This window comes from Rhinoderma darwinii, chromosome 8, assembly GCF_050947455.1.
Source record: "Rhinoderma darwinii isolate aRhiDar2 chromosome 8, aRhiDar2.hap1, whole genome shotgun sequence".
Taxonomy (NCBI): Eukaryota; Metazoa; Chordata; class Amphibia; order Anura; family Rhinodermatidae; genus Rhinoderma; species Rhinoderma darwinii.
Genome location: NC_134694.1, coordinates 85,648,859 through 85,663,317, shown reverse-complemented (window position 1 = coordinate 85,663,317; position 14,459 = coordinate 85,648,859). Strand labels below are relative to the sequence as shown.

At 39.3% G+C, this 14,459-nt stretch overlaps 1 protein-coding gene across 2 annotated transcripts in view; it reads right to left on the bottom strand.

Annotated features, from left to right (window-relative positions):
- Positions 1 to 11,432: 11,432 nt before the first annotated feature.
- IL1RAPL2 (interleukin 1 receptor accessory protein like 2) overlaps positions 11,433 to 14,459 on the bottom strand; it is a 708,817-nt gene continuing 705,790 nt past the window's right edge. For both annotated transcript variants that reach the window (XM_075834359.1, XM_075834360.1), the window contains one exon: positions 11,433 to 12,691. In XM_075834359.1, the coding sequence (XP_075690474.1) occupies positions 11,997 to 12,691 (695 nt within the window). In that variant the 3' untranslated portion in view covers positions 11,433 to 11,996. The remainder of the gene's footprint in view (positions 12,692 to 14,459) is intronic.

The window sequence follows — 14,459 nt, the reverse complement described above, 5'->3', positions numbered from 1 at the left end:
TTTTCTGCAAAATATAGTTCTATGAAAGTTTCAAGCACCAGCTGATTCAGTCAGGCTACAGGCAGGTTCAATTATGTCACTGCAGACAGACATTCTGGTGTTCTACCGGTAAGCTGACCGGACCTTATTAGAACCACTCTTATGTATTCGGAAAACCATTCCTGGAATTCATTAAAGGTCATTGATAAAGTCTGTCTTTATATTAAAACGGGCACATGTTGTTGGTAAATGTTCGCATTATTTTTTTTAAAATACCGTATGACATTTTCCAAACGAGTAATTCTCAAATGGAACAATAAGCCACATTTAAGGACACAGACCTTTTGGCTCTGTAAGGACAATACCAACATTTTTAATAAGAACATTAAGTTCTTTAAAACACAACTATAATGTAACTAAAAGGGCTAGACTCTATAAAATATTGTGGGGGAGTGATAAACATAGATTCTGATCCAGGTAAACCATAGGTGAGGAGCAAATAAACCTTTATGATGTAGTACCTTTAAGGAACACCGAAAACTGGCATAACGATAAAGAATTTCGTAATTACCGCTTCCCTATATTGGACAAATAAATTTTATTTTCTCGCTATTTCAGTTAATTATGTCTTTTTAAAGGGGTTGTCTCATCAAGACAACCCTTGTTCATTTGTTCTGTTAAGGCAGATAGGTCTCAGAGATCGTATTCGGGACCATTCCCTATGAGCCAAAGTATAAATACCTAAATGGCAGACATGTAGTACAATATTTCCATTTGAAGACTGACAAATCTTCCACCAGCGATAACGGGAGCTGGACCCCAGGTGATCAGCTGATAGCTGTGGTGGCTGTTTTTAGAGAAGAGGTTGTAATTACGAGACAGCTCCTTTAATTTATGGTTGATCCGAATTATGCCGCACGTTTCTTTACAATAGGTTAAAATCCAGTATCTATGGTTGCCATCAGCTATTGTCGTATTGTTCTGCCTAATAATTGAGGGACTTGTGTTATAATTATATAGCGTGTGGCTGCCATTTTGCCTTAGAAAGGATGACACTAACCCCATACATATTTCCATCACATGCAGAGATAGGAACAAGACTTTAAACTGCTACGCACCTTTGTCCATTTCGGACAATCCTATTGTTAACCGGTGAGAACAAAATCAAGTATATAGTCAAGCAATTCCCATAGACCAACGTTAGCAATACACTTGGTAACTTTGGAAATAACAGGGAGTCTGTAAAATATCTGCTTTATCTGTTGTAGTCAACTGTAAGAATTTTTTTTGTGATTTGGAACATCTACTGTAGCTACTGAGTGGTTGGTAATTCCTGCTTACAGAATGGGACTGCTGAGCACTGATGTGAGTAGAGAATGAAAATCATCTGCTCTTCATTTGAACACCCTTTCAGGTTTCAAGTTGCTTCTAAAAGCACCAGCCTTATTAGTCAAAAAGCTTATTGATTGTGTTTCATAGGTCAAGTAGCTGCACACAAGCTTGAGCTCACACGAGCGAAGCCAAGCTTTGACTGGAGTGGTGGTTCAAAGCACACCACAAATAGATTCTAAAGCAATGAAACATATTTTCTGATGATTTGCATGCTATGACCTGAAAGTATGACAGACAAATCTGGGATTGAGTGTGTAAACTGTAGTCTGGTGGAGGAAGAAAATGGTATCAGGCTGCTCCCCTTAGTTTCACTTTTTGTCCATTGTACAGTATACAACAACATCGTAGGGCCTGTTCACATCTGCATTGGAGGATCTGTTATTGATTCCGTCGGAAAAACGGAAATCTGCTGGAATGGTGATGAACAGAAACCATTAGCAATGTATCCGTCACCATTGATATCAATGGTGGATGGAAACGGAAGCTGTGGTTTGTTTGATTTTCCGTTGTAGGGTTCACCCGACGGAAACCTCAGACGGGACCCCGCAACGGAAACCAACACTGATGGGAACAGGCCCTAAAATGAAATCTTTTACAAATGAGTGGGTGCTTGGGTCTACTCTGAAGCCTTGTCCATTTTTTTAATATATTTGTATGTGTTGGAAAAGGTGGCTCAGAGGCTTCACGAATATGGCATTTAACTTGAATGCTTTTAATGTATTTATTCTAGAACTAGTGTTGGGCTACATGTAATATTGTACCCATTTGCACCTCCCCTGTTTAATACCGCTTTTCTGTTATGTGGCCCTCTCAGGCATTAAGATCTAGGGTTCGAATTTAACATCTGCAACCTATAACTACACCACTGCATAATGCTATTTTTCAATTGCTAGCATGTTATGTAATATGCTAGTTATGGGAATGGGTATTCTGGGTTAGTGATGAAGCATTATGATTTTAAAGGGTTTAATACTGTATGCTTATTGCTTGAATAACAGAAGACATGGGATGATTTAAATTGCTAATACAGTATACTCTGTAAAGGGGTTTTACACTGTGCAATTATCGGGCAGACAAGCGTTCATAGAACACTCGTTGCCAATAATTGCCCTGTGTAAACAGGGCAGCGATCAGCATATGAACGAGCATTCTCAAGCATCGCTCGTTCATCTGCTGATCGTACCATTTTAAAAAACTCAAATGTTATCTTTGTCGGCAGCACATCTCCCTGTGTAAACAGGAGACGTGCTGCCAACATGATAATAACATATGGGGGCGAGTGATCGGAGTAACGAACGCTCGTCCACATACATAGCTCCTTGTGACAGCCACATCAACGAGCTGTCTCGTTGATCGGCGCATGCTGCACCAGCCAAAATTGGCCGGTGTAACAGGGCCTTTAGTCTCTGTTCACATTTGTGTCATGGTATTCGTCTGTAATGGAGCCATGACTAATGCCAGATCCATTCTACAGTGGATTACAATGAATCCATTTTACACTGGATTACAATGGGGTCTCGGTATATTTGACATCAAGAATAAAGCTGTAGACTGCAATATTTTTGCCTTTTTAAAATAAATAAAAAATCCTTGTCGGAAAGCACGTGCCAGTTCAATAAGATGTGATAGCCCATACGGATAGAAAATACTACCCCCACATGCAAATAAGTATATAGAAATATATGCTCTGAACTGAACAGAATTTTTCACCTGTGTTCAGTTCAGAGCATATATTTCTATATACTTATTTATATTTGTGGGTAGTATTTTCTATCCACATGGGCTATCACATCTTACTGACCTGGCATTGCAGACTGGCCGCATGCGTTTTTGCAGTATTATTTGGATCTTTTTTGGATTATCTGATACTTTAGGTCACACACTGCATACACTGAGCCTGTTATCCTTGGTCATTGGTGGGGGGTTTGTATTTTGTGCATATTTATTCCTTTGGATATTAATTTTTGATTTATTATACATATCCTGATTTGTTATAACTGCATATACAGTGAAGGAAATAAGTATTTGATCCCTTGCTGATTTTGTAAGTTTGCCCACTGTCAAAGACATGAACAGTCTAGAATTATTAGGCTAGGTTAATTTTACCAGTGAGAGATAGATTATATAAAAAAAAAAAACTGAAAATCACTGTCAAAATTTTATATATTTATTTGCATTGTGCACAGAAAAAAAAGTATTTGATCCCTTTGGCAAACAAGACTTAATACTTGGTGGCAAAACCCTTTTTGGCAAGCACAGCAGTCAGACATTTTTTGTAGTTGATGATGAGATTTGCACACATGTTAGATGGAATTTTGTCCCACTCCTCTTTGCAGATCATCGGTAAATCATTAAGATTTCGAGGCTGTCGCTTGGCAACTCGGATCTTCAGCTCCCTCCATAAGTTTTCGATGGGATTAAGGTCTGGAGACTGACTAGGCCACTCCATGACCTTCATGTGCTTCTTTTTGAGCCACTCCTTTGTTGCCTTAGCTGTATGTTTCGGGTCATTGTCGTGCTGGAAGACCCAGCCACGAGCCATTTTTAATGTCCTGGTGGAGGGAAGGAGGTTGTCACTCAGGATTTGACGGTACATGGCTCCATCCATTCTCCCATTGATGCGGTGAAGTAGTCCTGTGCCCTTAGCAGAGAAACACATGCTTGACAGTGGGAACGGTGTTCTTTGGGTCATAGGCAGCATTTCTCTTCCTCCAAACACGGCGAGTTGAGTTAATGCCAAAGAGCTCAATTTTAGTCTCATCTGACCACAGCACCTTCTCCCAATCACTCTCAGAATCATCCAGATGTTCATTTGCAAACTTCAGACGGGCCTGTACATGTGCCTTCTTGAGCAGGGGGACCTTGCGGGCACTGCAGGATTTTAATCCATTACGGCGTCATGTGTTACCAATGGTTTTCTTGGTGACTGTGGTCCCAGCTGCCTTGAGATCATTAACAAGTTCCCCCCGTGTAGTTTTCGGCTGAGCTCTCACTTTCCTCAGGATCAAGGATACCCCACGAGGTGAGATTTTGCATGGAGCCCCAGATCGATGTCGATTGACAGTCATTTTGTATGTCTTCCATTTTCTTACTATTGCACCAACAGTTGTCTCATTCTCACCCAGCGTCTTACTTATGGTTTTGTAGCCCATTCCAGCCTTGTGCAGGTCTATGATCTTGTCCCTGACATCCTTGGAAAGCTCTTTGGTCTTGCCCATGTTGTAGAGGTTAGAGTCAGACTGATTAATTGAGTCTGTGGACAGGAGTCTTTTATACAGGTGACCATATAAGACAGCTGTCTTTAATGCAGGCACCAAGTTGATTTGGAGCGTGTAACTGGTCTGGAGGAGGCTGAACTCTTAATGGTTGGTAGGGGATCAAATATTTATTTCTCTGTGCACAATGCAAATAAATATATATAATTTTGACTATGTGATTTTCTGTTTTTTTTTAAAAAATATAATCTATCTCTCACTGGCAAAAATTAACCTAGCCTAAAAATTCTAGACTGTTCAGGACTTTGACAGTGGGCAAACTTACAAAATCAGCAAGGGATCAAATACTTATTTCCTTCACTGTATATATGTACATACCAGATAATACCACTGATTTATTATCCTAGTTATGAATGTTGAGGTGTACCAATTTTCTATGTCTTTGGACTGTTTCCATCTTGTCCCTCTTGCCCTCTCATACAATTTTAACCATGCTTTTTGATCTTGCTGTTATTTGATATATAAATATAAATATCTTTATTATGTATCTGTTGGGCTTTCTATCCTATCCTCTTTGGATACATATGTAGGTTTTGCTAAAAGAGCAGTGGGCTGGAAGTTTTGGCATGAGGACATAGGCATATAAGTGCTGTAAATGTAAAAAGATTTTGTCACCACCTTTTTGCTTCACTCACTAAAGATAATGGTAGAGACGCTGCTTTCAGCATTATAACGATCGACTACGCTATTGATTCCGGCAAAACGACGGATCCGTTGCACAACTGAGCCAAACGGGAAACCATTGGCACCGGATAAGTCACCATTGAAACCAATGGTGATGGAAACTGAAACGTCTGGTTTCCGTTTGTCAGTTCAGGGTTCCGTTCTGACGGAGAGCTCCGACGGAACGTCATAACGGGACCCTGACGCAGATGTAAACTAAGCCTTAGTTCTTCTTAAGAGCTATTGCGGCTCAAACTGTTAGTAAATATATTTTTCTCAAGTGCCATCCCAAGTGTAGCAGGAATTCGAACACTATACTAAATATTTTTCTCTGCTATAATTATGTATATAATTCTGCTATGATAACGTAATATTTTTTTTTGGGGGGGGACGGGACGGGACATAAATGACGATCTATTATAAAAATAAAAAAAACATGAAGTCAAAATGACACCTCCCACAAAGAATTGGTTACTGTTATAGCTACGATACAAATCTTTTGTGAAGTGAAAATCTGAAAATTGTTCTTTTAAGATGACACTTTTATTAGCAACCAATTTCTTAGGTCACTTATATTATAGTTCAGGCATCAATGTGACAGCAAATAATGAAAAGTACAAGTTAACACTGAATAATAAGTATATATATATATATCACTTATACACACGATTTCCCACTTCAACAAATTACTAGAAACGTTTACCTGAATGGCAGAGGGACAAAGACAAGTTCTCTGTAGTTAGTCGTGGATGATTATCAATGCAATTGTAATACTATCAAGTGATCACACCTGAAGTCTTTAGCTCTTGTTGTTTGAGTATTGCTCTAGGTTCCATACTATTGCTGGCATTTTGTAGTGTTTTGTATATTTTTCTGTCAAGTTAAAGTACAACACTGATCGGAACAAACTTTAGAGAGAAATATAAAATGTGACAGAACTAAAGGCCCTTAATAGGGTTGCAAAAAGTGGACCCAAGTGTCACTGTTTTCTTTTCTGATCCCACGTACCTGTTTTTTTTTTCTCTTTTATGGAAAAATTGCAAAACAGGAAAATGAATGGACTATGGTTAATTTTAGGGCACATAAACATTTTGTGTGGGAGAAGGTCATTTTATTTAACGAGGTTCTCCACCTAAATTTCTTTTCATGAACCACCCGATTAAAGCCTCCTGTGCATGCTCGTATTACAGATCCGTTTTGTATAGATCCATAATAGGGCTCCCATTTAAGTGCATGGGGTCTCTACTGTACCTGTGTGTGCTTCCAATTTCATACAGAGTCTTTTTCTGTCACATGCTCCATCACATGGTGTAATTAGGGATCTTTTCTCCCCTTGTAGCATTGGCAGTAGGGAAAATATCCCTGTACATACGTCACCAGATGGAGAATATACGGCAGTACACGGAGACTGTAGAGGCTCCATTTCTGTGGCATGACTTTCCACTTTTGACAGCTGCATTACACACGAGTCCTCAAAGTTTTCCCCTGGAGTGCAGTTATAGCTCGATCGTTAAAATTAGAAAACCACACTACAAAAAGTCGCTGTGGAGCCAAGTCTTAGGCCCATTCTACACAGCTCCATTTTAGGGTCATTATTTGAATGCAAACACACGGCCCCCCTGCAGTTCTACTAAAACAAACTTCGATAAACATAGAACCCTTAAGTGATATAACCGCGATAGTGGATGTATCGCAACCATATTATGGACCCGAACATGTAGCCATCTGAAGCGGGCCTTAGATGGCTAATCTCTATTCTTAGCTCTACATCTGAGCTCTGAGCAATTTGGGGCTGGTTGATAAGGACACATTGCCTGACAACCCTCGCGTTATAGGTTGTAGGTGTCGGGCAATGCATCAATGCCAACCAGTCTGTCTCAAATGACTCAGTTTTTCAGCTAAACGCTAGATTGGCAATGTGGCATCTCTGACAGTAGAAATGGGAAAGAGCAGCAGTCCAGCCATGGCATTCAGTTCCCTTCTTGCCATTAATGAGATATTTGTAAAGAAATTACCATAAAAGTCATATATTTAATCTATTGAAGCTACCCCTGTTTTGGACATGTTGCATTTAAGATGTCCGCCCTGAGCAATGTCACGTAAATGCCTTTTCTCAAATCTAGGAAATTGCACAATGTCAATAAAATCCTAGATTTTGTGGCTGGCTAAAAAAAAACAGTGGTGTCAAATGAACTTAGTGTGGAAATGGGTTTGCAGTCTGCTGAAAATTCACAATACACCTTATTTATCATGTCTTTCATTTTTTCCCCTCATCAAACAGTGATTTCCTCTGCCAGCAGGCAATAATAATAAATTATAAAATCACAGCACCCTCTAGTGGAAGGCTGGCAAAAAGCATAAATAGCAGCTGATAAGATGGCGGCTGCTACAGCTATTTTTGTACTATGTTCACAGGTAGATAGAAAAGATGAAATAATGAGTCTTCAGTAGTTGATGAAGACAGATAGCAACCTCTCCAGACTACAGCCCGGCAGTCTTGAAAACTTGCTAAAGCTACTGTATGTATCTGTGAGAGCGTAATTGAAGTCCGTGATAAATATTATGATATGCATTTCCGTCCAGATTTATAAAAAATTATACATTTTAAAGAAATTAAAGTCATAATGGTTATGTGCACCTATGTATGCTCTGGGCAGACACTATGAAGTGCTCTGTACGTTTATGTTTTCTGAAGGAAGTCCGTGATCCTTACTGCCGACCTTTTAACATGAGGATACTCATAACTGGCAGATGCATCATTCAAAATATACAGATATCCGAAAATAGTAGACACATCACGAAACACAACTATTAAATATTTCCCGTTTTTAGGTTGGTTTTACCAAAGGCAAAAAAATCTTTTGTACCTGCTGCTGTTTGTGTATTGATCAGTTTCTGCATACTCAAATCTTGCAGATTTTGTCATCATTTGTTTTGACAGAGCAAAGGTGAAATGTGGAAAAAAAAATCTATAACATGTGGTGAGTAAAAAAAAAACAGATGTAGCAGAGCAGGGTTTAACATTTGTGCAAAATGCTCTGTTATTCTAGAAGACTGAAGGTAAAACAGATTAAAATCTTCTACTTCTGTAAATGTAAAGTTTCTATAACCAAAAGGGAGATACAAAAGTCCCCCAAAAAAGATGCATTAAAAGAAGCTAACCCGTGTGATAAAGCGACATCAGTCTAAATGATACCAATGACCATTGTGCCATGAGTTTAATATTCTAACTATTGTGGCATAATTTGACCTAAGATAAATCAATGATGAACAGTTCCTTGAGCTTCTCACTGTAAAAGTTTCTAACCTTAAGGCCTCATGTACATGGCCGCATTTTGGTGCGGATACAAGTTTATGGGTCATTGCTGTACCTCCATATGCCTCAAATGGTTTTTTTTCTTGTGAGATTCCGTATGAAAAAAATTGGATGCCGTATATGCAGAGCTTTTCTTCACTAGAAGACAACCGCACATGACGGAGCATGGTACGGAAGCATAGAGGCCATATAGCTCCGTACGCTGCCGTATGGACTCTGTTAGGCTCTGTAGACACCTTGTTCTGTATTCAGTGTCAGACTCCATGCACCCTGGATGGCAGCACATGGAGTCCCTACATCTCTGTAGTATGCAACTGTAGGCACTGTGTTATGGAGATATAGATGTGTTGTTATCCCTTCCTTACCTTTCCTCATATCTCAACATGTCCTGAAATGTCTGGCGCAAGATGAACAGCTTTTAGAGATTCTCTGTCACGAGATGTCTATGCTATATATGTCTATCTGGGACCACCCATGGGTTGTGATGTGAGTTGCAGCCTGCCAAGGGTTTTTCTGGCATGTTTTTGCGATATTGTATTGAATTTGTTTCCTTAAATGCTTCTAGGGGAAAAAAATTAGTGTCTGACAGAGTATGCCACAATGCCTCCATACATAAGGAGGTACAGTAGGGTCCCAGAGACAGATATCGGAGGCTGAATGGAGTTGTAATATACCTGTGCGCATGAGCTTTACAACAACATCCAATATTTTGTTTTTAAATGAAAAGAACTTAGATGTATATTAAAACCCATACAATGGCCGACTGTTTTAATCCATCTGTACTTTACTCCAGTATTTGCCTGTTTAAATAACGGAACCCAGATAATCCTTTTTATTGCTACAATTGAAGTCCATTACAGGTTGACTAAAGTGAGTGTCCATCTTTACAATCTGTTGGTAGCCACATTAATCCATCTATTATTTATTTCCTTTACAAAAAAACATGCTAACAAATCAAAGAAAAACGTGATGTATAACTTTTCAAGCTTCCTCTCGTTCCAAAGTAATTTCGGAGAGATCGACTGATGCATCAACCAGTAGAACATATTGTTAAGAGCCATTTTCCCTACAATATAAAAACCACTATAGAAGGTGTATAGGTGCCTGATTTGAGCTATTTTGTCATGACTGCGGGATATATCCCTGTGTAACTAAGAAGATGTGCCATTTAGGAATCTGGAAAAGCTTGGAGATAACCCCTATAGGAGCTGTAATGGAGGCCAGATTGGTTGTCACCAGACTTTCCTAGGAAAGTAGTTAAATAGACTTTTTAATATCTTGACAGTAAATACATTTTGATGGTGTAGTTTAGGAGCCCACCGCCTGGACTTAAAATTGACAGTTCTCCGTATAATTATGAAGATAAAAAAATAGATCCGGAGCTTGTAAATATAAGATATAACTTTTACTGTGTTTTGTAAAATTGAAGGTACAAACTTGCATAAAGAGGATTCCATATATGCCATGTGTTCATACAAAATCATCGGTCATATGCCTAATGTAGCTTATAACTATAACATTTCTTTTTGTAGCCTTTTCATAAAAAATAGACCGCACAATATCCACCCAATTGCGGGTTACACAAATGTATTAATAATTTTCAAAGAGAGGGGTTCACATATATAACCCTAATATAGTTGGCTATTTTGATCATAGATTATGGGGGTCGCTACCCCCCCCCCTACCCGTTCAGATGCAGGGTAGTGTATGGTTTAAGGGGATCGGGGAACCTCTCCCCGCCATGAATTCCTCCCGATGCGTTTCCTCGTGGCCAAACGGTTCCTCAGGGGAGATAGGCCAGAACCAGCTTTACCCAAGTTCCATCGGTGCTGGCAAAGGTTATTTGTAGCTGTCGTTTCAGTAAGGGGGGGGGCTGCTTACAATGCAAAGGAATCAGTCACCCATGTTGTTTAGGTTTCAAGAGCCTGCGCCTGTTTCCGGCGTCTGACGCGTCGGGAGGAATTCATGATGGAGAGAGGTTCCCCGATCCCCTTAAACCATACACTATCCTGCATCGAAATTGGGGGGGGGGGGTAGCGACCCCCATAATCTATGATCAAAATAGCCAACTATATTAGGGTTATATATGTGAACCCCTCTCTTTGAAAATAATTAATACATTTGTGTAACCCCCAATTGGGTGGATATTGTGCGGTCTATTTTTTATGAAAAGACTTCAAAAATAAATGTTATAGTTATAAACTACATTAGGCATATGACTGATGATTTTGTATGAACACATGGCATATATGGAATCCTCTTTATGCAAGTTTGTACCTTCAATTTTAAAAGAAACACAGTAAAAGTTATATTTTCTATTTACAAGATCCGGATCTAATATGTTGACAGGACAGTGATTTATTGTATATATTTGCTGATTTTTTCAATTTTAGGGGAAAATGCTTTACAGTCTAAACTATAATGAAGGGCTTATTCACATGGCTGTACAATTGTTCCATAATCCAGCACCCAAAGAAACCTATGGTCCCATCCTGTAGATCTGTATGCCTCTGAATCTATATTTGAAATGTTCCACCGTCTACATTATTCTCCCCTAATATGAGTCAGAGAGTTTGTGTGCCCCTGTATTAGGCCATGGGCACTGTGTGTATGTAAATATGGAACGCTCAGTAACCGAATAAAGTAATAGAAGCATGCTCACTACAAATGTAAAGAATCAGGACAATGGTGTGCTTGCAGTAAACAAAAGGGCTGGTGCACAACATTAATCCCTTCGCTGCTAGAGATAAAGCGACACCCCCCCCCCCCATTTATTTCTCTAGCATTGAAAGGTTTCATTGACATGGTAAGTAACTCTATTGTGCAGTTTTATTAATGGACATGTGACAATCTCACAAGAGGTGGACAAACCCTCCACGGTATCACACAATCCTTTCTTTACAAAAAGAAACATATTCAGCATGTGCTATGACATTTGCATAATTATAAGTCTAAAATAAAGTTACTATAGTTAACATTTTTATTGTATTGAAATGACTTTCGAAATATATAGAAATAATCCTTTGCTTCATCCCATATTGAACGTTAGTCCATTAGATTGCAACATCTAAACGAAAATATTTTTTTGTTTCTTTTCTTTTTTTGTTTGTTTATTTTCCTGACATTGCAGTAAAACATTTACACCATATTTTGTTTTTTTTGTATCTTTTTAACTATGTAGGAACTAAAAAAAGGCAGGATCCTTAATATCAATATCCTGGCATTGTAAACAAAATGCTCCAGTAGAAAACTGAGTAATTGTGCCATTGCTTGAAAGCTTCCTTTGGCACCCCTGTGGCATGAGTTCAAGGTTCCTTAAAACTTTAGGGAGCTTGTACAGTAACATAGACAAGAGGTCTATGCCCTACATACTACCAAATATCACTGGTAATGCTAAGCTCCCTTGACGATATTGGTATTATTGTACTATTCCCATGGAACTCTTGTGGGTCCTTGGCTGCATTCTTGTGGCTCAGCTGTCCATTGAGAAGGGTTAACGGTATATTGCAATATGTATGGTGATTGCCTAGAGATGCTACTGGCATAACTGGGGTCGGTTTCCCATATTCATAAGCTCTGCAGAAATGTCTCATTTGCATTACTTCTGCATGATGGTAGCCAGATATATCCTCTGATGGTGGCAGCGTGCCAGATGTTCCTGTTACTGCAATGGAGGGTACAGTTTGTAGGTCTCCAAAAAGACTTTGCTCTCCACTGTCCATGACATGCTGTCTGGATAGAACTTCTTTCTTTTTTGCAGGCATTTCATAGACTAGGCGTTTCCAAAACTTTGAATTTAGTTTGCTGCTTTTTGGACCATTCCACTTGATTAATGACTGGTGTTTGATGGCATGTTTTAGGGATTCTACTTCTTGATAATTGACTTTTCCTCTTAAATTGCTGCATTCTATTAATATGACTTTGATTTCTCCACTGGTCAGCATATTGTGGAGTCTGCTGTCCATCACAAAAATACTCCACCCCCTTCTGATGACATAATCTGGGGTCAGCACTATAATTAGTCTTCTGCTTTGCTCAACGCACCTTGCAAGTTCTTCCATGTAAGCTGAAAGACAGAAAAAGTCGATTTAAACGGGCACTGTCATTTCAACAAACTTTGCATAATTGAATAGTACAGGCGATTATAAGGAACTTTGCAATATATCAGAGTAGCAAGCCACTTGCTGCTCTTATCTGGCTGTTTTCCTGCTCGCCCTCCCTCTCTTAAACTGACTTTTAGGGCGGATTTACACGAATGTGATATACGTCCGTGCAACGCGCCTCGCACGGACCTATATTAGTCTATGGGGCCGTGCAGACCGTCCGTGATTTTTATGCAGCGTGAGTCCGCTGCGTAAAACTCACGACATGTCCTATATTTCTGCGTTTCTCGCGCATCACACACCCATTGAAGTCAATGGGTGCGTGAAAATCACGCGCACCACACGGAAGCACTTCCGTGGGACGTGCGTGATTCGCGCAACAGTTGTAAAAAGTATGATTGTATGTTTGAAAACAGAAAAGCACCACGTGCTTTTCTGTTTTCAAACAGAGTGTCATAATGATGGCGGCTGCGCGAAAATCACGCAGCCGCGCATCATATGGTGATGACACACGGAGCTGTTCAGTGCCTTTTGCGTGCATAAAACGATGCGTTTTTTGCACGCGCAAAACGCACACGCTCGTGCAAATCCTCCCTCATTCTGAAAATTCAGCTCTATCTGTCCTGACTGACTGCAGCTCAGATGTATCAGATTAGACATGTCTATGGAGAGGGGAGGGGGGGGTGATTGAGCAGAAAGTGCAGGAAATAAGAGCAGAACTTTCTATCACACTTTATTCACATCAGTACATGTCAGTACTTCTCTCATATATATATATATATATATATATATATATATATATATATATATACATATAATGTCCTGCATGATCCTGGGGCTGTTTCTGAGTGAGAGAGAAGGTTATATAGCAGATTCTTCTCTTCTTACGGTGTGTAGTGTATAGCAGATAGTCTCCAGCCAACACTTCAGAGATAAAATGCAAACTACATATATAGCATGAAAAGGGGAAAACTGCTTAAAATTCCAAATTCAAAGTCATATAATGGCCAGAAATAGTGCTGCTCCTCATATACACACAGTAACTTATCCTGCAAAGGCAAATGAAGTGACAGGTACCCTTTAAGCATTGCCTAAATTTTACTTTATCCGGCCAAATGTATTCTACGCGTGTTCGAAAGACCATCTGTTGACTTTTTAGGCCTTAATTCAATTAATAAGAGCAAGATTTCACCACAGGCATCTTCATGTGGAGTAAAGGCAATAAAAGAGGTCATTAATATTAATATGCTTTTGTATTAACAATACATCTTAAGAGCTAGTGTACAATTCTCTACTGTTTTATATATTGTGATTTCTTATTCACTTGCTTGTTGTATGAACCTTACTGTGCATTATAATTAGTCATCCAGATGAACTCTAAAAAATAATGTGTTAGTGGGTGGTTAGGCATAAAAGAACTATGTAGAGTTGGGGCCTGTGTTAAGCTACTTTTTTGTATATTTTTTTCATAGACGCGGATGCAGCTTATTTAACCTAAAGCAATACCCATGATTCACTTCGAACCAAGTGCCATTTTTAATTATATTAGTTAATCCCACAAAATGACTAAGGGCAGACATACACGTGTGAAACCTATGCAGGAAAACAGGCAGGGGCCCGTCATCACCTTAAACAGAAAATAACAGCACATCCTACTTAATACTTAACTTCATGAAAGGATCCGTATTAACGATTCCCATGGCTTGTGTCTACTGGTGGACTGCAATCCAC